This window comes from Papio anubis, chromosome 14, assembly GCF_008728515.1.
Source record: "Papio anubis isolate 15944 chromosome 14, Panubis1.0, whole genome shotgun sequence".
NCBI lineage: Eukaryota > Metazoa > Chordata > Mammalia > Primates > Cercopithecidae > Papio > Papio anubis.
Window position 1 is genome coordinate 46809161 of NC_044989.1, and position 23886 is coordinate 46833046.

A 23886-nucleotide genomic window follows, 5' to 3' on the forward strand; every position below is an offset into this window, starting at 1 on the left:
TACTCCCATGCTTGGGTCAGGCTGTTGTGATCTGTCTCCTCCTGGCTCTTTCTACCTTCACCCTTATCCTTTCCAAATCCATTTTCTATGAGTCCCAGAGTGACCTTCTCAAATGACAGGTCTAAGCTTGTCATATTTTTACTCAAAAACGTTTGATACCTTGTCAATACGAAATATGGCAAATGCATGAGCTCTGAAGACAGGTGATTTTGAAACCTAGCTCTGCCACTTACCAGCTGTGTGATTTGGGGCAAGCTTCTTAATCTCATCATCTATCTGAACTATAGTTATAATATTGTAATAGGATTCCTTTGGTTACCAGTTACAGAAAACTAACCCCTACTCACTGGGTAAAAAAAAGGGGAAGATTTATTAACTCAACTGACCAACTGGAGAACAGTTGTGCAACAGGATCCCGGGGATAATGCAAATCAGTCACTCACACATGGCCTGTTTCCTCTCTGCCCTTTTTGATGGGGGAGTAGTGGTGGTGGTGGTGGTGGTAGTGGTGGTGGTGTTCTCTCTCTATCTTTGCTTCTCTCTGCACTTTAGCTACATTTCCTTGTATTGGCTACTTTGTGAATGGCTGAAACATGAACGGCCTACAGCTTCCAGCCTCACATTGCCCAGTTCAGTTAGCAAAAGAGGAGAAACTCCTGCTGTGAATCCCAAATTCAAAATTCTTAAGCAAGGCTTGGTGGCTCATGCCTATAATCCCAGCTTCTTGGGTGGCTGAGGTGAGAGGACTGCTTGAACCTGGAAGGTTGATGCTACAGTAAGCCAAGACTGCATCGCTGCATTCCAGCCTGGGAGACAGAGTGAGACTCTGTCTCAAAAAAAAAAAAAAAAAATTCAGGAAACAGTTCTAATTTCTAATTGTCCCATCTTGAATCAGGTGTCCACCTAGGGCTCAACAGGTACCAGGGTCAGGATGTATAAGAAGATGGCAGCTTCCATTTAAACCACATGATTACAGAGATTCCATTATAAAAACATTTAGCAGAAGCAAATGGTGCTGTTCTGGATAGACAAAAACCAATAGATACTCTCTACAAAGTTTACAAGGTTGTTTGGGAGATGAAATAAGATGTCCTATATCAATGAGCACCAAATACCTGGGACCATAAGTGGATAAAGTATACAGCAGATGCTCTAGAAATTTGTGTTTATTCCCTTCATTACATCCTTGATCCCAGAACCACTGCTTGCCTAGACAGTGCCTTCATCTTTTGCTACATAGACCAAGGTTCCCCTCTGAGTGGATACACTCCAATGGGCACAGGGTTTGACAAACAGAAGTCATATCTATGACAAGAAAAAAGTGCCCTTCTTGCAATGAACACAGGTTTGAGCTGGGGCCATGCCTTTGTAGTAAGCGTGTGGACCATATTTCTTCCTCAGTGGCCCCGTTGGTCCTGGCCTTTGGCCTTTGGACAGTGGAGACTGCCTAGCCCATGCCAGACCCTGCATTCTTCTTTATATGTCTTTCAGAAGCTCATGGACTGCCTGCATTATATGGTTCCCAATTAAATACAAACCAATTCCCCAGCACCACTAATCATGCACTCTGTCCACCTTACACGCCTCACCATTCCCAGAAAGTTGTGTACTGTTCCTTCTTGCTTTGATGCAGGGCTCTTGGCCTTTCCCAGGCATTCTTACCTCACTCCCATTAGACTTTTAAGCCCCAGGTCAATGACATCACTTCTGCAAATCCTTGCTCAGCACACCCGGAGCTATGTACTAACTGCCTCCTCTGCACCTCCAGAAGCCTATTCTCTATTCTCTAGCACAGCATTGCTCACACTATATAGAGTGCTTGCCTGTTTGCTAATAAGTTCCTTGAATGCTTTAGCTAGAAGTGACTGTGGCTTTCCAGCTCTTTGTCCCCTGCCCAGGAATAAAATCTGGCATCTAACAGACCTCAGTAAATGCTTGTTAATTGAAATATGGAATGAATTAAGTAGGGGAGGAAGGAGGGAGTAGAGGAAAAAGAGTAAGAGAAGGCTAATTAGGAATTTCACTGTTCTCAGCCAGGTGCAGTGACCTGTAAGCCCAGAACTTTGGGAGGCTGAGGCAGGCGGATCACCTTGAGCTCAGGAGTTCGAGACTAGCCTGGGCAACATGGCGAAACCCCGCTCTACAAAAAAATACAAAAATTAGCCGAGCGTGGTGGCACATGCCTGTAATCCCAGTTACTTGGAGGCTGAGGCTGGAGAATCACTTGAACCAGGGAGGCAGAGGTTGCAGTGAGCCAAGATCAAGCCTTTGCACTCCAGACTCCAGCCTGAGCGACAGAGCAAGACCTTGTCTCCAAAAAAAAAAAAAAAAAAAAAAAGAGGAAAAAAAAAGAAAGAAAAAAAGAAATTTCGCTGTTCTCACACAGACCTGTGTCTGTTTCAACATTTGCACAAATAAAAGGAGAGAAGCAAGCAGACAGCCTATGGGACATTCAGAAACAAAGTGCTTTCTGTCTCCAATCCCTGAAATTTGAGAGCTTTTTCTTTAACCTCTTTTTTTTTTTTTTTTTTTTAACCACTTGGACATTATCTTCTTTGCTCATGGGAAAATGAGGTTTCTGTTGAGGTCTGATTGGTGCTTCCAGCTAAGGCATTCATGGGCTGACAGCGGGGCATTCTGGATAGCCCCCCTCCCCATCCCACATACACACCAAGTGGGATCAGCCCCAGAGCTCTAAGTATTCCTGGCAGTCAGTTTCGGCATCTCTGTGGGCCAAAAGAATGAGGTCACTGTCACCAATGAAGTCACCACTGCATGATTCATCGGACATCAGTTCCCCACTTGGAGTGCTATGACATTCCCAGAGCTTCTCCTACTCTTAGTTCACATTTATAGATGAGAAAATGGAGGCCCAGAGAAAGGAAGTGACATGCTCAAGGTAACACTGCTAACCAGGGTCAGAGCTGGGACCAAACTCACCTCTCGTGGCTGAGTGCTCTCCTTCTCAAGCTCCTGGATAGACCCTCCTTTCGGAATACGAGTCCCTGCAAATGCTGCCTGAACAAATGGTCCTGCAAGCGAAGAACGGGGCAGGCCCTGCTCTCTTTACCTCTAAGAGCAAGTGGCAGAGGCCGGTCTTGAACCAGGAACTGACCTGAAGGCACTATTCTGCCTTCCTCAACTTGTGATTCAGTCCATACAAAATATCTTCCAGGTTCATTGCATCGAAAGTAGCTAGCAATGCGCATTCCTACTCGCAGACACACAGGGCCAAAGGGTGGGGCCTGGGGAGAGGCTCAGTGAGAATCTGCAAGGAACTTTCCGTTATTTCCGTAGCCTTCCTGGGAGAGTGGAAATCAGATTCGGAGTTTGAGAGTTCAGGCCTCCTGAAAAGTGAGGAATGGGAATACAACAGTGAGAATCTCCCCAAGTGTGCTCCAAGTCCTTGAGTACTGGGAGCAGCCTTTGGGACAACCGCTTCATCTTTCTAGGTCTCAGTTTTCTTCCCTGCAACCTAAGGATGATGGTCCAGTTGACCTCCGCGTTGCCTCTCAACGCTGCATTTTTCTAACGCTGTGAATCGATGAAAGGAAGCGATTATCCTTGGTCAGCAAGTTAAGGGGTGGGGTGTGGTGTCAGCGTGGAGTGCACCCCCGCCCCAGTGCCCCATGTTCAATGCTACACTCTTGGCCAGTGAACGGGACCTGGCCAGACGGATGTGTTCAAGCGTCGCCAGGCAGAGGGGCAGGGGTTGCCGCCTCGAGCACAGGCCAAGTTTCAGAGCACTAGGGTGTATCAGTTCTCCGGGATTACAACGGAATACCTGAGGGACACTGGGGACCGAAAGGGGACCTCGGAGAATGTGGCCTCCAGGGGGAGCCCAGGTACATTTGCCAGGTCCAGAGCCGACGGGGTATCCCTTTTCTGGCTGGTGTGTGGGGGGGGGGCGTGCTTCAGTGGTTCAACACGCTGTATCTCCCTTAGTCACCGGTTTCATAGTAAATGATTCAAGCTCGTGCTACGGAAGGCGTGGGGAGGGGGATGGTGGTGGTGGTGGGGGAACCACGCAATAAGCCAGGGTCTCTGCTTTCCAGCTCAAGGACCTCCACCACCCCACGCGCCTTAAATTTTTTTTTTTTTTACCCTTTTGGTCTCTCTTCCTTGATTTCTAGTTCCGTTGTGCACTTAGAGGCCGAGAGGATGGCTCTGGCCTGCCGGGTGGAGGTGAAATATACATGTATAATTTGGCATGACTATTGCGTCATCGTGGAAGTGGTCCTGGTTCCCCGAGAGGCCTCCACATCTCCCAGCATCTGGGCCTTTGGACGCTTCCGGGCGCTGCGGGCACTTGCGCGAGGAACCCTCGGCTTCCCAGCGTGGCTCCCCTACTCCCCTCCTCCCCTCCGCGGTCCTCGGCTCCTCCTCCTCCTGCGCGCCCCTCCGCGCGGCCCTCGCGGGTAGTGAGGCTCGGGTGCGCCGGCTGGGCCGCGCGGCGGTGGCGGGCGGGGGCGCGGGGCGAGGGCCGCGCTCCGGGAGGCGCCTGGGCCCGCCCTCCTCCGGGGCGCCGCGGGAGGGGCCCGGGCTGGCGCGGGGCGGAGAGAGCCTCCTGGCCCCTCCCCTCCGCCGCCCTCCCCAAAGTTGCCGTCTCCCCCGGGGCCGGCCGGTCTTATGATCCGGCGGATCCTCCTGGGGAGACCGGGCCGGGGAGAGGGCGCGGGCGCCGAGTGGCGGGGGCAGCGGGCGGGCGCGGCGACAGGGGCCGGGGCGGGGATCCGGGCGGCGAGCGCGGCGGCGGCGCCGGGCCGCCGCCCTCCGGCAGGGGCCGCTGCATGGGGCCGGGGGGGCGGCCCTGCGGCGCGGCGCGGCGGCGACGGCGGCGGACCCCCCAGGCGGGCTGGGGCTGAGCCCGGGGCCGGGGCGGGGGCTCCGGGGGGACCATGCCCGGAGGCCGGCCGGCCGCAGCATGGCTCACGGGCCCGGCGCGCTGATGCTCAAGTGCGTGGTGGTCGGCGACGGGGCGGTGGGCAAGACGTGCCTACTCATGAGCTATGCCAACGACGCCTTCCCGGAGGAGTACGTGCCCACCGTCTTCGACCACTACGCAGGTAAGCCTCGGAACTGCTGACTAAGGGGCCGCTCCCCGGGCCGGGAACTTTGGAGCAACTTTGGCGGAGCCCCCTCGCCGCCTCCCCCGAGCGCGCTCCTCTCCCCTCCCCCGCCGCACCCTCTGCCAGGCGGCCGGCCCCACCCCCGAAGCTTCGCTCCTGGCAACCCCTCGCCCGCTGATCCACCCCCTCTCCCACCCGCCCCCCAAGCGGCCCCTGCTCCCCGCACTTCCTACCCCTCGCCGCCCCGGGCCGTCCTCCTTGACCTTCCCACATCCCCTTTCTTACTGCTCCGAGGCCCCAGGGGAAACATTCGAGGGGACCGGGCGAGACGTGTCTACGGGACTTGGGAGAAGGGGTGGACGGCTGGGGACCACATCACACCCCGGCCCCTTGCCGGTTCACAGTGAGCCGGGCGCACGGAAAAAGGGGGTGACATCTCGCGGGGAGCGCCCCCACGCCTCTAGCTGGGTTGGGAGAGGAGGGTCCGGGTGGGGAGCGAAATTGCCCCAGAGCCCAGGTCATTGTGAGCTTCTCTCCCCGCCCCCACTTCTGTCCTTGCAGTCAGCGTCACCGTGGGGGGCAAGCAGTACCTCCTAGGACTCTATGACACGGCCGGACAGGTGAGTGTCTTGGCCTCTGGCCGACGCCCCCATCCTGTTCCCCAGTTCTTTGTGGCTGCGAAGGGCCTTTGGAAACCGAGGTGTCTAGGTGGGAGGGTGTGTCTGCGAGGGGCTCCCCCTGGATTAGGTCTTTATTTCTTGTATCAAGTCAGCAAATTAGGAAAACAAACAAAACAAACAGACCCAGATCAGCCCACCCATGTGAGCCCCTGGGCTGTGAAAGTTTTTGCCTGTGTGGGTCGTTCTGTGTGGCGCCTGGTGTGTGGGTCCCAACTCCTGTTGCAAAGTGGCAGCAGCCAATCATGAAGCGCCCTTATTTTTAGTTGCAGATGACCAGGTCTCCCCCCCCACAGCCTCTGTCTGGTCCCTCATTGGTGAGTGGTCTGCCTGCCCAAGGAGCTTGATTGGTGGGAAATGGCATCATCTAATATGATGGGAAGGCATTTGGTCCTGGTTATGTTTATTACAACATCATTGCACTCTGGGACTCCAGTCCCTGAAAACGTAATTTGTGGTGTTACCGAAGGACCACAGGGAAAAAAGAAAAGAAACAACAGCCATCTAGCCACTCCCTGGGGCGGGGACGAAGGGATAGAAGTTCAGTGTGAGTCTTGGAGGAGGAGGGGTTCCCCCCGGCCCTACTTCAGAAGGGCCAGGTGACTTTGTCTGGGTTTTCTTTGGGAGAGATTAATTGTGCAGAAAGAAGATGCACACTTTGCCCTGCAGCCTCTGGCCAGTGTTTGCAAATCAGAGGTGGCCAGGCTGTGCTTCTAAAGGACTAAGGTCTTCTCTCTGTCTCCCTGTCCCAGCTTCAGCCTCTTCTCAAACCCACGTTTGCTCTGGGGCTAAGCTGATTATGTGTGATGAATTTTGTAGAATCCAGCACTATCATTAGAGTTGAAGACTCTGGCAGAAGTTTCCATATGTCATACAGACTTACGTCCTTGAGAACATAGGAGCAGCTGAAAGTCTTAGAGAATGTCTTTGGGGGAAGTCCAGTAGTAGAATTTCCTTATCAGCAAAATGGGATTAAAAAAATAAGATGATCCCCTTGTGCAGCTATTGTATGGCAAATGTTTAGCATCTGGCACACACTGTGTGCTCAATAGTGCTGTTCTTTGAAGCTTGTCTAGATTGGGATTTCAGAACTGTGATTAGAGTTTGGGTTAGATTCTGAAACATGCATTGTTAAGGGGAGTGCCTTGATGCGACCTCTCATTTCTAAACTGTTAGAGGAAGGTCTGAAGATAGAGAACTGCTGGCAGTTCAAGGTGCCTGAGGCCACCCCCTTTCACCAAAATGGCCCAGGTCAGTACAGCCAGTTCTCAGCTCTCCCAGGCCCCCTTTGGTTGCCTGCCCTGTAGTCATTATTCCTTCTACCTTCATTGAAGGATGTGGAGGGCAAGGGGCAGAGCTTGCTCAATCAACTAAGACTGACTTTTAAGTCGTGTTATTGATAAACAAGAAGTTGACCTTATTGGTTGAAAAGAGGAAGGTTTTTAAAAAATCGCCTCTAATTTGAACTTCTCACTACTTTCCTTTCTCTTATCTCCTTTACTTGTGACCATGATAATTTTTGACCGCACTCCCTGTTCAACAGGATGTGTGTAGTCAGAGCTGTTCTAAGCACATTTAAACCCTACTAGTATTTCCTGAGTTTTTTCCTACATAACGGGCCAGGGGCAGCCACATGCAAATATTACTTTATTTAGTCTATACAACAACCCCATGAGATACGTGGTATTCCATTTTTGCGGTGAGGAGACAGGCTCAGAGAAGCTAGGTTGCTTGCCTGAGGTCACACAGCTACTGAGGGGTGTTGCTAGGATTGGGAAGGGGTCTGAATCTGCTCCAATTTGAAGTAGTTATACACACAGGACACCATGGGAATGCTGAGATGCCACAGGGTTGATTGGGTTGTTTGCCCATCCATACATGTGGTACCTATAATCTTCACAGCCATTCTCTGAGTGGGTGATGGATGGCACCTCTACAGAGGAGAAAACTTAGATCCAGAGTCACTTGAAGTTGACCCCACTTACAAAACCAGGGCTTTCCATATATTGCCATAATTACTCTTTCCAGTGGAGGATCATAAGATATAGACCAAACAGGATGAACATATTAGTAAGGCTCAAATACTACTGTTTTCACCCAGTGGTGGGACACCTACTCTGTTGGCCAAGATGTATGTTGGGCCCCATTGGTGTTTCTCCCAGTGTCTAGACTTTTGTTTTTGCGTCAAAGCTAGTAATATTTCATCTCCCAGCATTTGAGGGTTTATTACTAAGAAGCAACTTAGCAATGATGAGACCACATGGTAAGTGCCTGCTGTGTACCTGGTACTATGTCCAGGTACTTTTACACCTGAGGAGTTCAAAGGAATGAATTTAAAATGGCGATCTACCACGGCTGATGTCAGCATAGGGAGAAATGTCTGTCTCAGGTCTCTGTTCATGTGTTAGGTAGAAGGTTTCTATGTTGTACTTGGTCATTAAAACCTCAGGCTTCTAGGGATGCATATCAGATTCATCTTACAATAATAATAATAAATAAACATGTAAATAAAAAATAACATCAAGGATTTGTATATATATGTATCCATATACACACACACACACACACACACACATCCTTAAGCCTAGTGGGCAGCAGAAAATGGTCCATGGGCTTTGGAACAAAACAGGCTTGGGCTCAGATCTCCACCTTAGCTAGTCATGTGATTCTAGCTAAATTACTTACTTTTGTGATCTAGTAAAAACGTGGATAATTAGAATCTGCATTGCAAGGTTATAGGCTGGCTTTAACTCTTTAACATATTTAAAAGCAACTGATACTTTGTGCATAGTGTGTGAGTGACAAATAGTACAGGAAATTATTGTATTCTACTATGGCAGTTTTGTGGGCAAATGTTCACAGAGTGGAAGAGAACAGTGTATTGTGCCTGGAGTTGATAGAAATTCCACTAGAATGCCAGATCCTAGAACCTTTTCAACAGAGGTGTGGAACAGCTTTGCACATTATCACTCCCATAGTCTCCATTATGGGATCCATGGTTCCAAGCCCAGTGCTCCCTGCCATAGATGCCCTGTTGTATCAGATGGTTTTCTGTCTTAAGCGGAGCCCGTATCCCCGTTGATGGAAGAGAAATAGCTTAGAGTTCTGTGCAGAATTTGACAAACAAGTAGGGTATGTAGCCTTCAGCTGGTTCTACTTTCAGAGAGTTAAGATGGAATGAGGCAGCTCATGGCACTACAGGTCAGTTACCTTCTCTCTAAAATGTTCACTCATGCATGTGGGCACTCATTGTATTTGAATAACAGCAACAGTGCCTCCCTCAGTTTGGAACCTCTAGTCCACTTGCTCACTCATGGTCCCTGCCTTAACCCCAGTCAAGTTCAAATCAAGCATCATTTGCCCGATTGACATATTAGAGAATCTACCAGTCAAAGGGTGATTGTTGTAGATGACCTTTGGCCTTCTAGAGCAGGCTGCTTTCCACTTGACCTCTGCTGCTATTAGCAGACAGAGAGAGAGAATGGGAGAGAGAGTGTATTGGACTTCAGTCCCCATCATGTGCTCTGCCTGGGGACATCCCAGCACACTCAGAGCATCACTGCCAAAGGGAAGGTTTCCCTTCTGTTGGCCAAGCCCATGGGTGGTGTAGGAGCAGCTGTGACATTTTGACTGCCAAGCATTTTGGAGTGGAAGTTGACCGAGGCATCTTCCTTCTCACTGGGGGCCTTGCGTGTGTGTTGGGGGTGAGGGGTTGGCTTCCTGCCTGGACCTCTGTGGAGCTTCTCCTTTCTTGCCCAGCCTTCAGGACTTCAGTGTAGGCTCTGTAGCAACCCCAGTGTCTGCTCAGGTAGGGACTGGAGAGCTGGGATTTTCCCTCCCGCCACTGCACTGTTTGGAGCGATGGGAAGTGGAAGGAGCTCTCGCTCTCTGTCCAGACAGGCCAGTGGGGAGCTGCCTGGCAAGCTGCTCTCTAGCTGTGGGCTCCAGGCTGATCTCTTAATCCTTGGCAGGAAGTCAGAACTTGATACTCTGGAGAGGGAAGGACTGAAGCCCAGTTTATTCAGGTCCGAGAATATCCACACCCAGGAGGATGTGTGTTGAGGGTGAGCTTGGGATCCCTAGAGTTCCAGATTTAGCCGCTGTCTCAGTGTGTGGAAGTCCATTTGTGTGCTTTGGGATGTATTGTTTCTATGTCTGTTAACTTCAACACACAAGTTCAGGGATGTGTCCATGACAGCTATAAATATCTTTTACTCTGTGTCCCCTGGTGTTGCTTTTTCAATGACAAGTGAGATTTGTTTTCACTTGACATAACCCAGCAGCTGTGACTGCCCTGCATGCCCTCTGGGTGCCCACAAGGCACTTCCCCTACAGAAGGGAATCTCCACCGGAGGCAGGCTTGGCATGCCCCACCTTCTGCATTTCAGCAGAAGGGCCTGGCATGATGAGAAAGGGGAAGGAGAAACGGCCATGGGATCACCACTCACCAGGCTCCTCCTACCTCCAGGCAGGGCATCCTCACAACACCCTTCAAGGTAGACTTCTGCCAGGTGAGGAAACTGGGAACAAGTGGGTTTATGGGAAGCAGACAGAGATGTGATTAGGAAAAAGGTTTTCCTACTTTGGAGAAGGCCTGCGGGGAACATGAGTAGGGTTTAGGAAATGCCACTCACAACACCAGACTCTGGGTCCTTGTAGCCCCGTGTTCCATCCTTGCTCAGCCCGGTGAGCAGAGCCTGGGTGGAACCCCAGGGTTCCTTCCAGGCATCAGCTGCAACAGGTGAGATGCTGGCACTGAGCATCCTGGTTTCCCTTAGTAACCTACTGTAGATTTGTCATCTGTGCATTTTGCTAACCTTTTTAGAAGCTATTTATATCTCCAACCCGCACCGTATCACATGGGAGTGCTGGCTTCCTCCTCTGCGTTGGGAAGGTGGATAGTCTTTGTTGACTCCAAAGCCTTTGCCATTTCTGAATGCCCTGTGTTCCCCTCCTTGGGACTCTGATGTGGGTTTGGGTTATGCCAGCTTAGACTGTGGGCTGGCAGGCAAGGACCTTAGGGTGGGGGCAGTCCCCACCAGCTCTGGTTGGTCTCCGATTATGCCTCATAATCGGGCACATAATCTGTGCCCTATCCTCATCCTGGACCTTTGATCTGTTTCGCTCCATCATGATTCTCCTGAGGTTTGGTGACTTTCCCACGCTTTGAACGAAAGCTTCCCCGCAGGTATCTCAGGCATGAGTGTTACAGGTGTGCTGAGATGCCAAGCTCTCATCTTTGAGGGGCCGGGGGAGTGACAGCCTAAGGGGGTTGAGCATGTATTGTCAGTTGCTGTGGGTGCTGTGATGTGAAAAAGGTGGGAAGCATTGCTTTAAGCCCCTCAGGGTCAGAGACCTCATGGAGAATTGGGCTTTTGCGATTTTGTTGTGGAATTTGGGGTTTCAAGAGATGAGATCTAATGGTATGAAAACAAAGCCAACAAAGCAGCTCTCCATGGGGGTGTCGGTTTCCAGAAAGGGCACATGTATTGGCAGCTGTGGGTGCTCCAGAGGCCTCAGACACAACAGCAATGCTTCGGGAGGAGACGGACGCAGTTACAAAGAAACAAGACGGAAGCCCACGTGTGGCTCTTAAAAATTAAAATTCCTGACTCTCAGCTGAATTTCCTTTCTCTCTGACAGACTTGGCTTTGCCCTAATTTGGCACACTTGGGTCAGAGAGCGGCTTTCCTTGCCCTCAGCAATTTGCCATTCCTCTTTTAGTTTCTGACCACAGCTGCTTTGCATGTATGGAGGCCGGACCGTCTGAGCTCTCAGGGGTCCCCCGGCTCCCTGGGTAGAACCCTCTCCGGCCCGCTGCCTGCCAGGACCTCCTGGATGCGTTCTTGGTCTCTTCAAGGACAGTGTCTTTCTCTACCATGTTGCAGTGCTCAGCCCGGTGCCTGGTACTTTGTAGGCATGCAACAAATACGTCTTAAAATAAGGCGATTCTTGGCCAGGCAGGGTGGCATGTTCTTGTCTGTAATCTCAGTACTTTGGGAGGCCAAGGCAGGAGGATCATTTGAGGTCAGGAGTTCAAGACCAGCTTGGACAACACAGCAAGACCCCCACCTCTACTAAATTTTTTTTTTTTTAATTAACCAGATGTGGTGGTGCTTGCCTCTGTAGTCCCAGCTACTTAGGAGGCTGAGGTGGGAGGATCACTTGAGTGCGGGAATTCAAAGCTGCAGTGAGCTATGATACAAAGCTCCATTGCACTCCAGCCTAGGCAACAGAGCGAGACTGTGTTTATTTAAAAAAAAAAAAAAAAAAAAAAAAAAAAGAAGAATTGATTCTCATTTGACTGTCAGCTTGTTTCTGCTAAAAGGTTAACCAAGGACTAAAGTCGTACCTGCTAAATAATAGCATCAGCACAACCCCTTTCCTAGGAAAGCTTTGCTAATACAGTAGAAGTCTCCAAGGTTCAAAGGAGAAACAGGCACGTAGGTATGGGACAGGCCACCAGTTTTGTCTTTCCACAGGCCCTGGGGCCTTAGTGATCACCAGTAGGGCTGTCTGTCCCCCAGCACTTTCTTAGACTCCAGCCTTTGCATATTTCCTGAGACCTCTTGCTCCCAGATCCCCTGAGGAGGAGACAGGGGCAGTGGAAAGAGTGTGGGTTTTGGAGCCTCCAGATGAACTTCGAATCCTAGCTCTACCTCTTTGTAGCTGTGAGACCGTTGGCCAGCCGGCTGGCTTCTGTGAGCCTCTTTTCCTTCTGTGTGAAGTGAGGAGAAATTTCTACCCTGCAGCGTAACTGTAAGGATTAGAAACGATGTATGTAGTTACCCCACAGGGCTTGGTGCTGAGAGTGCGGGCCCAGCTAGCTTTGGGGGCTCCACACTGGCTCAGTTCGGTTGGTGTTGATTCAGTGCCTGGTGTGTGCTCCCACCTTCCATGGGAGAAGGTGGGGGATCGGGCCACAGAAAGGTCCACTACACAGCTGGGCACGTTCATCGTGTGAAATTGAGTGCTGCAGGCTCCCACACAGGAAGAGGTGACAGGGAGGAGCTTTGTGGAAGATCTAGGCTTACAGGAAGAGATGGAGGCCAGTAGAGTACTGGTTGCCCGTGTGGACCCCTACATCGGACTGCCAGGACCCAACTTCAGCTCTGCCGCTTCCCAGCAAGGGGCTTAACCTTCGGAAACCTGTTTCCTTATCTGTAAAATGGAGATTATGATAGTACCTCCTTGTGGGATTGTTTGATATGTCGGAGTTTCCCAGCTCCCAGATAAGGGATTTCCTCAGCCCTCAGGGCAGCTGGGTAGGGCCTGGGACAAGCCAGGGCTCAGGTTGTCCTACCTTGAGCAGCCTTACCTCAGGCACGCAGCAGTGGCTCTCCTACCCCACCCGATGTGTGCTGAACACATCATCTCATTTTCTCTGTGTGCCATGAAGTGAAGATTTGGGAAGCATTGACCTAAATGAGTTCCAGCAGGCAGAGGGGTGTGGAGAGCTCATATTCTGAGTGGGAAGAGCAGTGCAGAGAGGAACAGCAGAGGGGGTGACCCTAACGCGTCTTTTTATGGACCCCAGATCCCTGCTATCAGTGTCAACATGTGAGCAGGGTTGATAACTAAATTATGGTTTTTCACCTGGTGACTGACAACTTGGTAATTAAAGAGATATTAATCTGGTGCTGTGTTGCTTGTTGATTTTAATAGAAAGAAAAAAAAGTGGGGGAAGGGGTCTTTATTGCTGTCACTGTTCCTTTTTGAGTGAATGGTGGGAGCACTGAAGCAGCCACCTCTCCAGATCCCTAGATTTTCCTGCTCTACCGAGGCTCAGGGTAGACTGAATGGCTTAAAAGTGGCAGACTCATCATCAAGTGACATTTTTACAGCACATAAAGCATGTTGCCCCTGGTACCACCTTGAGTTCCCTCACCTGCTCTGTGAGTAAAGGAAGCCAGTGGTGGCTGTCTCATTTTGCAGGTGTGGGGAGGTTAAATGACTCGCTCCAGGCCACACAGTTGGTAAAAGGCAAAGCCAAGATCACCAAGCAGGCTGTCGGACTTTAAGCCCTGGGTTCTTGATGTTAAGTTACTCTCCCTAATCATCTGGCCCACGTTAAAGGCCTCTTTTTTTATCACACGCACTCTGTTGTTCAGCGTTTCATGTAAAAGGTACATTCCAAGCATATCGCTTTTCTAGATAGAAGAGTTGGTGGAACATTGTGTATAGATGGAACACGTAAGGATTGCTGCTAAAACGGCTCCTACAAAAACTTCTGCCCCATGTGACGTTACGGGTGTTTTATCAGTTTGTCCCTAAACCACCATGCTTCCTCAAAAAGGAGCAGGCCTGAGGTGGCGTCAATGGCCCCACTGCTGATGCATGTGTGGAAGAAGCTCATGCCATTTGCCTAAAGCTGTGGCCTCTTCCCAGAAGAGAGGAACAGGGGAATGCTGTCTGGGGGACTGTCAGGAGGCCAGCTTTAGCCTGCAAATGACAGGTGTCGTTTCTGTCCCATGGGGGCTACCTCAGGCCTTTCTTTTCTCCCTTCAAGGATTTCCTTATTCAGGGGAAGCCTACCTCTTCAAATCTGTTTGTCCCTCTCTTATCTGAATAGTCTCTGAATATGGCACAAAACTTCCTCTGCCACCTGCTGCTCATATTGTTTGCCCTCTTGGGCCATCCCCATTGCCACCACCTCTGCATGGGCTCCCAAATCCTGCCCGGCTGTTTCCTGTGGTGGCTGGCAAGCCTAAAAGAGAACATTCATCCAGTCAGTCAACGTACATTTACTAAGCACCAGATCTGGGCCAGGGGCAGGTGTTAGAAGATCCGTCAGGCAGGCCCAGCCCCCAGAGGCACAGTGCTTTGAAGGGTAGGTCAACCATGAGTGATGGGAGGGCAGGGGGGCCTATTTACTGGGGGCACAGAGGAGCAAGGCTTATCCTTCCAAGGAGGTGCAATGCTAGTAAGAGTTAAGTTGAGTAAGGTTGTTTCCACGAAAGTTGTTTTTTAGCTGGAGAACGTGATCAGTTTGGATTCTTACATGTGCTAGATGCTCAGCAAGGCCTTGAATGGTGGCACTGGTTCTCAAAGTGTGATCCTCAAACCAACATGGATTTCCTGGGAACTTGTTAGACATCCAAATTCTTAGGCTTTACCCCAAACCCTCTGACTGAAAAATTCTAAGAAATCTCTTTTGTAAAAGCCCTTCAGGTGATTCTTATGCAGGCTGAAATGTCAGAGCCACTGAATTAATGACTGTACACTTCTGTACCTGCTCTTTGCAACCCGCCTCCACCCCCTGCCCCCTGCCCTCCGTACCACATCCACCCCTGTCTTACATACACACTGTCCCTGGAGTGCAGGGAACGTGAGTTATTTTATTCTTTTTTTTATTTTTTCAATTTTTAAAAAAATGTTGTGGGTGTATAGTAGGTGTACACATTTGTGGGCCACGTGAGATGTTTTGATACCGGCATGCAATGTGAAACCAGCACCTCATGCAGAATGGGGGATCCATCCCCTCAAGCAGTTATCCTTTGTGCTACAAACAATCCAATTACACTCTTTGAGTGATTTTTTAAATGTACAATTGCATTATTATTGACTATAGTCACCCTGTTATGCCATCAAATAGTGTCATGTTTTTTTCTAACTTTTTTTTTTTTTTTTTGAGATGGAGTCTTGCTCTGTCACCCAGGCTGGAGTGCAGTGGCACGGTCTTGGCTCACTGCAACCTGCACCTCCTGGGTTCAAGCAATTCTCCTGCCTCAGCCTTCCAAATAGCTGGGACTAAAGGTGCCTGCCACCATGCCCAGCTAATTTTGGTATTTTTGGTAGAGACAGGGTTTCACCATATTGGTCAGTCTGTTGCCGAACTTCTGACCTTGTGATCCACCCACCTCAGCCTCCCAAAGTGCTGGGATTACAGGCGTGAGCCACCATGCCTGGCCCTACCTATTTTTTTGTACCCATTAACCATCCCCACCTCCCACCAAGCCCCCAGCTCCACATCCCAGCCTCTGTACCCATCCTTCTACTCCCTATGTCCATGAGTTCAATTGTTTTGATTTTTAAGATCCTACAAATAAGTGAGAACACACGATGTTTGTCTTTCTGTTGCTGGCTTGTTTTACTTAACAAAATGATCTCCAGTTCTATCCATGTTATTGCAAATGACAGGCCCTCATTGTGTTTTTTTTTAATTTATAAATTTTTAAACCCCCACCCCCACAAAACACACCCCGATACACCCTCATTTCTAGTTCTTTACACATGGTTGAGATTCTCCGTAGTTACTGGAATGAATTGAATGATTCAGCCATGGGTGCTGCCTACCCAGTTCACCTGGTGGAGAAGGGCCACAGTGCTATCAGGAGAAAAAAAAATGGAAGCAGAATTTTGTGGGGTACCTTGGCTCCATTAGTGTGCTGTGTGGCTAGGGGTGTGTGCCCAGTAGGCTCTGCAGGTATTTCTTGATGAGGTCTAAACACCAAGCTATTTCTCTCCCGCATATTAAGGGACTCGATAGACAGGACGCCTGGACAGGGCTCTGTTCATTGTGGCTGAGGTTAGCACTCCTCTGGGTGGTGACAGACCCTGTCCCTTAGAAGGATGGCAGCTTGGTCTGTGCTAAATTAGTTCCAAAGCATCAGATGGGCAATGACGTCCTTTTTGTGTTAACACTCCCCAGGCGAGTCACAAGGAGTGGCTGGAGGGAGAGGAAGGGCTGTGTTACTCAAACACCCATCTTGCCAGTAATTACTTCTTTCCTGGCTGACCTCTGCTTTCTGTGCAAGTGTCCTCCCCTCCCGTTATTCTCCTGCCCCCCTCTTTCACATTTTTTTTTTCTTTCTTTCTTTCTTTTTTTTCAAATTTGTTCCAATCTAGAAAACCCATCCTCTTTCAAATGACATAATGATTGGGATTATAAATGAGTTGGCTCAAAGTGTGCCCCCTCTAGGAGCTGCCACTGAGAGAGCATTTCATTTTGAGCGTCCAGTTCAATTAAAATTCCATTTGATCCAGCTTACTTTTCACAGGGTTGTCTTCCCCAGTGAGCTGATTAATCGGAGGTGTTTCTAGCAGCCTCCTCAGCCCTGGAGGAATGGGGAAGGGACTGGACACAAGGAGGGACAGAGCAGGGAGATGGGGGCTCTGCTTCCTTCGGACAGGGACTTTGTCCAACAGGCGAGAGCTTTGGTTATTCATCCACTGCGGAAAGTGAGAAGTCCAACTGAGGCTGAGGCACCCTGTGACCTCCTCACCTCTGACTCCAGCCCTCTAGAGGTGAGTCCCTCCTTAGAATTTCTACTAAGTGAATTGTCTCCAGGCTGCACTCTAGCATTTGGTTTTATTCATGTGTAAATCTTTGCTCCCCATGCAGATTGTAAACTCTTCCCCTTCCTGTCCCTGCAGGACTGCATGTAGCACATAGCACTTTGCACAAGTGTTGGGGGCCCCAGTAGGAACTAGGTGTGTGTTAAATTTAGGGGGGTCTGGTGGTAAGATTATATGGAAAGAACCTTTCCCATGACTTTATATCATCTCCATATTGGCTTTCCTGTCAGCTCATTTGAGAGGGGATTCTGACCTGTCCGGACATTACTGAGTGGCTTTAAAGCAGGTTATAGGTGGCGATTTGAATGCATTGACCATTTAAGGAAAGCAGGACTCATTTCTGGACTCACGAAGCTCATTAGCAGACAGGCTGCCAGGTCTGTTTGGATGAAATACTGGCCATGGGCATGTACTGTTCTCCAGCAAGTCTAGACCTGTAGGAGTCCTTCACTGGGTTTTATGTCAGGTGTGCTTCCACAGTGGCCTGTGGCCCTCTGTGACAAGTTGGATGAGGGGGACACGGTGAGGATGCTGACCTGCTCACTTGTGTCTTGACCGGAAGGGAGACCCAAATGCCTCCTATTGTCTGAACAAGGTAGTATGGAAGTATCAGCATCTAGGCAAGCTAGTTTTAAGAAGAAAGTAATTACTCAGAGAAATTGCTCTTGTATCAAACTGCTTCATATGTAAGTTTCCTCCTCTTTCCTTTGTTTTATTTTTTGAGACACAATTCAGAGAACACTTTCAACACCCCAGAACAAAACCCCATACCCACCGACAGTCGCTCCCCACTATTCCTCCTCCCCCATCTCCTGGCAACCACGAATCTGTCTTTCTGTTTCTATGGATTTACCTATTCTGGACATTTCATATTAATGGAATCCTGCAATGTTTGCCCTTTGTGTCTGACTTCTTTCACTTAGCATAACGTTTTCTAAGGTTCCTCCATGTTGTAGAAGGTATCAACATTCCATTCCTTTTTATGGCTCTTTGATCCTTCTCTTTACGTTTTGTTCCTTTTTTCAGTCGTTCTTCCATGGCCATTCTTTCCCAGGCTGTGGGGACTATTTTCAGGGTTTCAAGGTAAAAAGTGAAGTTCTGCTAGTTGTGCACTTGTGGTGCTGCCTTCGCCCCTAGGCTCAGGTAGAGGCAAGGGCTGATCTCTTCTCTACCCTTGTGATATTCTTTTTCTTAAAATTTTTTTTTTAATTTACTTTTTTGTTCCTTTTAATGCTTGGGTCTGGAGCTTCCGGTGTTCTTGTTTTCTCTGTGCCTCTGTTCATATTCTCTCCCACCCCAACCACACCCTAATAGCTTTACTTATCAAATATATGAGTATCCATTAAACATAAGAGTGAGGTGAGGAACACAAAATTCCATCAGATCGGGTTCTTCCCCCGTAGGAGTTTACAGTCCAGTTGGAAGAGAAGATGACTAGAGCTGGCCAGAATGCAAGTAGAAAATGGGACATGCATATAAATCATGAACTGTGAGTGAGGAGTGTTACAAAGGTGCCCGACTACGGGCTGTTTGACCTGAGCCTCCCAGAAAGGCAAGGTTTCTGTGGGGCCATTTAGATTCAGAAACGATTTTATTGGGGCTTTCAAGGATCATCAGGTACCTGGGTCTGGTTTATGTTAACTCATAAGAGATCAGCATATAAATGAGGTTGCCAAAGAGTTAATCTACCATGTATCCCCAGCAGAAAAATGGACAAGACATAAACCAATAGCTCACAAGAGAAGAAAAACAAATAGCCAATGAAAATATACTCTGTAAAGACATGTGAATAAAAACTTTGTTTTTCAGCCTATCAAGTTGAAAAGGAGAAAGGAAAGTAAATACTCTCTGCCCCATTTTTTGGGAATGAAAACTGAAACAACCAGTTTGGAAGTTAATTTGCCAAAGACTCTTTAATTTGCAGTGATCTGATTTTATGAATTTATGCCTAGAAAACATTCAGAGTACCCAGAGAGTTACATAAAATGATATTCTTCACAGTGTTATTTATAATAGTGATAAATTATAAACACATTGATGCGTAGTAAAACGGGAGTTGCTAAATCACAGAACGATTTATATTGGAATAATCACAGCCATTAAAAACTGCCTTCAACAGACATTTAAAGAAATGTGAAAAGGCTAATGATATGTTAAGTGTGAAAAAGCAGGAATCAAAACCATATATAAATATATGTATAGTATGATTAAAACTTTAAAGAAAATGCACATGTATAATATGCAGAGGAAAAATCAGAACAAAATAGTCAAAATGTTAAAGTGATTGGTTCTAGGTGGTGATAATGAATAATTTTAGAAATTTACTTCTTTATACTTTATTGTGTTCCCCAATTTTTAAAAAAAAGTCATTTTATTTTTATCAAACTTATATATGCAGATGGTTTAAAGAGTCAGCAGTTCTGGAAGGACTTATTATGAAGAAATAAAATATTCCTTTTTACTTCTCCTACGGAAAAGACATTTCCCACTACCCTGAGACAACCACTTTCAACTCTCTGCTGTTTATTTTGATAACAATTATTCTCTATTGAATTCACATGATGACTGATGAGGCCTTAGCTCCCTTTCACACATATCTTCCACTTCCTATCCACCTTTCTCCAGGAGCTATATTGTAATTTCAGTTTGACCACTGATCAGTGTTTATATTTTTATGACTAGTCACAGCTGAGCCATGTAGTGTACTATGACTGTATTTTTCTTCTTGTATCACTTTCTGTTTCTCAAGTGAACAATTATCTTGTTGCTTCCCTTACTTAGTTTTCACTGTATGTCTCAGCTGTTTCATGCAAAACTCACCCTCCCATGCAGTCAGACATATCAAGTATTCTGTCAGTTTCTTCTTTGCAGCGATTCCTCCTGAGCCTTCTAACCTGCTCTAGCTGGGCTGGTGCCTCTTGCCTGCTGCACAGCTGTTATCCTGGGATTTCCCTTCATGTTTATTAGGATTCTCTTTGCCTCTATCTCTTGTATTAGATCGCCGTTTCCAGGATCTCAGGTCTTAGTGGTTTATTTCCTCACTTTGGTGGAATGTATATTTTATTAGTTTCCTAAGAGTCATTGTAGGCAACTTTTGGGATACCAGTATGTTTGAAAATGTTTTTCTTTCCTTTATACCTGATTGATACTTTGAAAATAGACTATATATTTTTCCCCCTTTGGAATTTTTAAGGCATTGTTCCAATGTCTTTCAGCTTCTATTTAAGTTGTTTAGAAGTCCCATGCCAACCTGATCCCTGATCCATTGTCAGGAACCCATTTTTCCTCTCTGAAAGTTAGGATGTGCCATTTTAACCTCCTGAAATTTCACAATCATAGGCTTTGGGGTAGGGCCTGACTGGCTACCCACAATCTGGGAACTCATATCTTCCAGTTCTAACAAATTTTCTTGGATTATTTCTTTGGTTTCTTCAGTTTGTCAGTCTCCCCTGTTACCCTGGGACTTCTACTGTTTAGATGCTGGAGTTGCAGGAATGATCCTCTAATTGTCTTATATTTCCTTTCTGTCTTTTTTCTTTATTTTGGGGAGAAATAGAAACTTCCTCAAGTTTATCATCTACCCCTTCTATTGTGTTTTAGAAATGTTATTCTATTTTTAATTTTACAGTGCCTTTTCCTGTTCTCTGGATGTTCTTCTTTTTTCCTTTAGCATCTTCTAAGTGGTTTGGAGTTGTTTTGTGTGTGTGTGTGTGTGTGTTTTTTTTTTTTTTTTTTTTTTTTTTTGACAGGCTGTCACTCTGTTGCCCAGGCTAGAATGATGCGGTGGTATGATCTTGGCTTATTGCAACCTCTGCCTCCCAGGTTCAAGTGATCCTCCCACCTCAGCCTCCTGAGTAGCTGGGACTACAGGTGCATGCCACCACTTCTGGCTAGTTTTTGGTTTGTTTCTTTTTTTTTTTTAATGGTAGAGAGGAAGTTTTGCCATGTTATCCAAGCTGGTCTTGAACTCCTGTGCTGAAGTGATCCACCTGCCTTGGCCTCTCAAAGTTTTGGAATTACAGGCATGAGCCACTGTGCCTGGCTAGTTTGTTTTTTGATGGTATATCATCTTTAATTTATCTGAGGATATTAATGATAGTATTTCAAAGTTTTTGTCTCTCTGTGTAGTCTCTAATTTTGATCTCTTTCAGGTAGTTCTCAAATGTCTATTTGTGTTTACAAGCGTGGCACTGAGCACATGAGAAACCATGTACGGGCAGGGCTGGTTGACTCTCAGCTTCCCTGTAGGTCAGGGTTTCTCAGCTTCAGTACTGTTGACATTGGGGGCTGGATTGTTTGTTGTGGGGGGCTGTCTTGTGCACTGTTTAGCAGCATCCCCAGCCTCTTCCCCCTAGATGCCAGCAGCATCCCTCCTTCATTGATGGCAATCAGAAATGTCTCCAGATATTGCCAGATGTTCTCCTGGGGCAACACCAGTCCTCACTCACCCCACCCCCAGTTGAGAACCACTGTTGTAGGGTGATCTGTTGGGGCCTTTTATTGGGGAACCTATAGTATTAGCAGGTGTTGGTCTTCCCCCTTGGGCTGGTCATATAATCCAGGAAAGAATCTTCTACTCTTCTGCCTGAGGGGTTCATCCTGGGAGGCAAGTGAAAGAAGCAGGGTGTTGGAGGGGGGTCTCAATTTTCTTTGTGTACCACCGTGGCCTTGTGTGCTTCGACTGGGCTTTGTGTCTTCCATTTGGGGAGCCCTAGTTCTGCCCTTACCAGAGGATAAGTATCATCTGCCTTTCACCAGGGTTTGGGAGCATTTACCATGACAGGGAAGGGGATAAGATATTAAAAAGCAAACTTGTTCCACCCTCTCGCCTGTGGCTCCGCGTTCAGTCCAGCTGCAAAAGCAGGCGCTCTTCCAGTTCCCATACCTTCAGATCCTCAGGGAGGTCTGCCATGCAGTCCAGTGTTTCTTAACTGGCATCTCATTGCTGGCTCCAAATTTGGCTCCCTGGGCCTGTTAAGTCAGTTCCACTTGTTTTTGTTTTTGTTTTTGTTTTTGCCTTTTAGCTTCTAAATTTTGTTGTTGTTATTTCTTTTCCTATTTGTTTTGTCCTTGTGGCTTTATGTTTTTTTAAAATAATTACTGTACATGTTAAAGGATTTTAGAGCGGTCCAAGATAAATGCATGTGTTTAGTTGGCTGGGATTTAACTGAAGTCTTCTCTTTTTTTATAGTTAGAAACATAAATATGAAGAACAAAGTTACAGTGGTGGATATTCTGTTCAGGGCCAGGCTCCTGATGAATTCATAAAGAAGTTGCTTGGCATACAGGTTTTGGAGCAAAACGAGTTGGATTTCTGGGAGGAGATTTCTGTTTCATCCAGGTCCAGGGGCCACGTGATCATGTTTTCTTTCCATACGAGAGCATGACTTTCTAGCGGCCAGGATCTGTTGTGTCCACTAGCTCCAGCATCCGCTATCTTACTGTTGGACAGAGGTGGGTGGACACTAATATTATCATTATGCAATTTCTACTTTGCTAGACTCTGTGTAGAGTCTGTATAGATGATGGCTTTTCAGTTAACATATTTTTCAGATAGGCCAAAACATACTCTATTAGATTATAGCTTTCTTTAGTTACATTGCAGTCACCTTGATTAGATTTGGGTGTTTTCAAGTGTCTCAGTCATCTGAATATAAACCATATTACAGATGACTAATAACTATTACAAATTGATTTTCATTAACTTAATTTTCAAAATGTAGCCCTATCTCAAATGAGCAGAGTGTCCTACTATAGACCCCATACACACACACAGACACACGCACACAAAAAAACCCTATATATATATATCTAATATATAATATGTATTATTATAGATATATTAGATATATATGTATATACAGGTATGTGTGTGTGCACACATTTATATGTATGTGTATATATATACATACGTGTGTGTATATATATACACCTTTGATATATGTGTGTGTATATGTATGTGTATATGTACATATGTATATATACCTTTGATACAGGTATCAAAGACATTGACCAGGCAGGAAAGAGTACGTCCAGCTCTGGGGACGGTGGGGGAGGGTCTGGACAGTTTTCCTAAGTGAATAGTTGGTATGTGTGTATGTTTTGGGGTGGGAAGGGGCCCAGGCAAGACAGAGTATTCCAGGCCAAGAAAAGAACACAGAAAGAGGCACGTGGGAGAGTCTGGGGTGGACGGGGAGGTGCGGGAGCAGCCTACGTTCATTCCGGCTACAGATTAGTCGTTCATTGGAGAAGCCATTAAATCTAAGGTGGGAAGAGGAGTTTGATGACTGCATGGCCAGTCTTGAACTCTGAGCTAAATAGTGTGAACTTCTAAAGGGCATAGTCTTCTGAAGATGGGTGCCTTGTTGGAGAGATTAACAGAGAACATCCAGTAATACCTATTTTTCCACGTAGCCTTTTCTGTTAGTCAAGGGCAGATGTATTCTCTCCACTCTGAATCCCTGTGGCACTTAGCATCAATGGCTCTTGGCTCTTGTGTTCATCTGTGCCTACATTTGAGGCTTCCTTGGACCCATTTATCCTATTTGACCGTAACAATGACATTAAAGAGGTAGGTCATACTGTCTACTCCTCCCTCTGCACCCCCCTTTTTTAGTGGATGAAGAAATAGGGTCAGAGACAGGGAAATGACTTGAACGAGATTACATACATGGCCAGTGAGAGGCTGCCCTGGACCTCGGGCCAGGCCCTCTGACTCCAGATCTGCATTCCACTGTTCTCGTGACATCCCGTTGCTGCCAGTGTCTCACTGGTTGCTTTACTAAGCCAGTGACTCTTTGAAGGGAGACTCACACGATTTGATTTTCCAGGCAGCACATAAC

At 47.5% G+C, this 23886-nt stretch overlaps 2 protein-coding genes across 16 annotated transcripts in view; one reads left to right on the top strand and one right to left on the bottom strand.

The window, feature by feature from the left end:
- ATP6V1E2 (ATPase H+ transporting V1 subunit E2) overlaps window positions 1-5531 on the bottom strand; it is a 39029-nt gene extending 33498 nt beyond the window's left edge. For 11 of the 13 annotated variants that reach the window (XM_031655533.1, XM_031655531.1, XM_021925267.2 and 8 more), the window contains exon 1: window positions 2941-4270. The gene's annotated coding sequence lies outside the window, so the exon portion shown is untranslated. Of the gene's footprint in view, window positions 1-2940; window positions 4271-5302 lie in introns of those variants that run through there. The other 2 variants (XM_031655534.1, XM_031655536.1) reach the window with 2 other exon arrangements.
- RHOQ (ras homolog family member Q) overlaps window positions 4389-23886 on the top strand; it is a 41666-nt gene continuing 22168 nt past the window's right edge. The window contains exons 1-2 of one of the 3 annotated variants that reach the window (XM_003908598.4): window positions 4389-5066; window positions 5631-5689. In XM_003908598.4, the coding sequence (XP_003908647.1) occupies window positions 4925-5066; window positions 5631-5689 (201 nt within the window). In that variant the 5' untranslated portion in view covers window positions 4389-4924. The remainder of the gene's footprint in view (window positions 5067-5630; window positions 5690-23886) is intronic. The other 2 variants (XM_017947502.3, XM_017947503.3) reach the window with 2 other exon arrangements.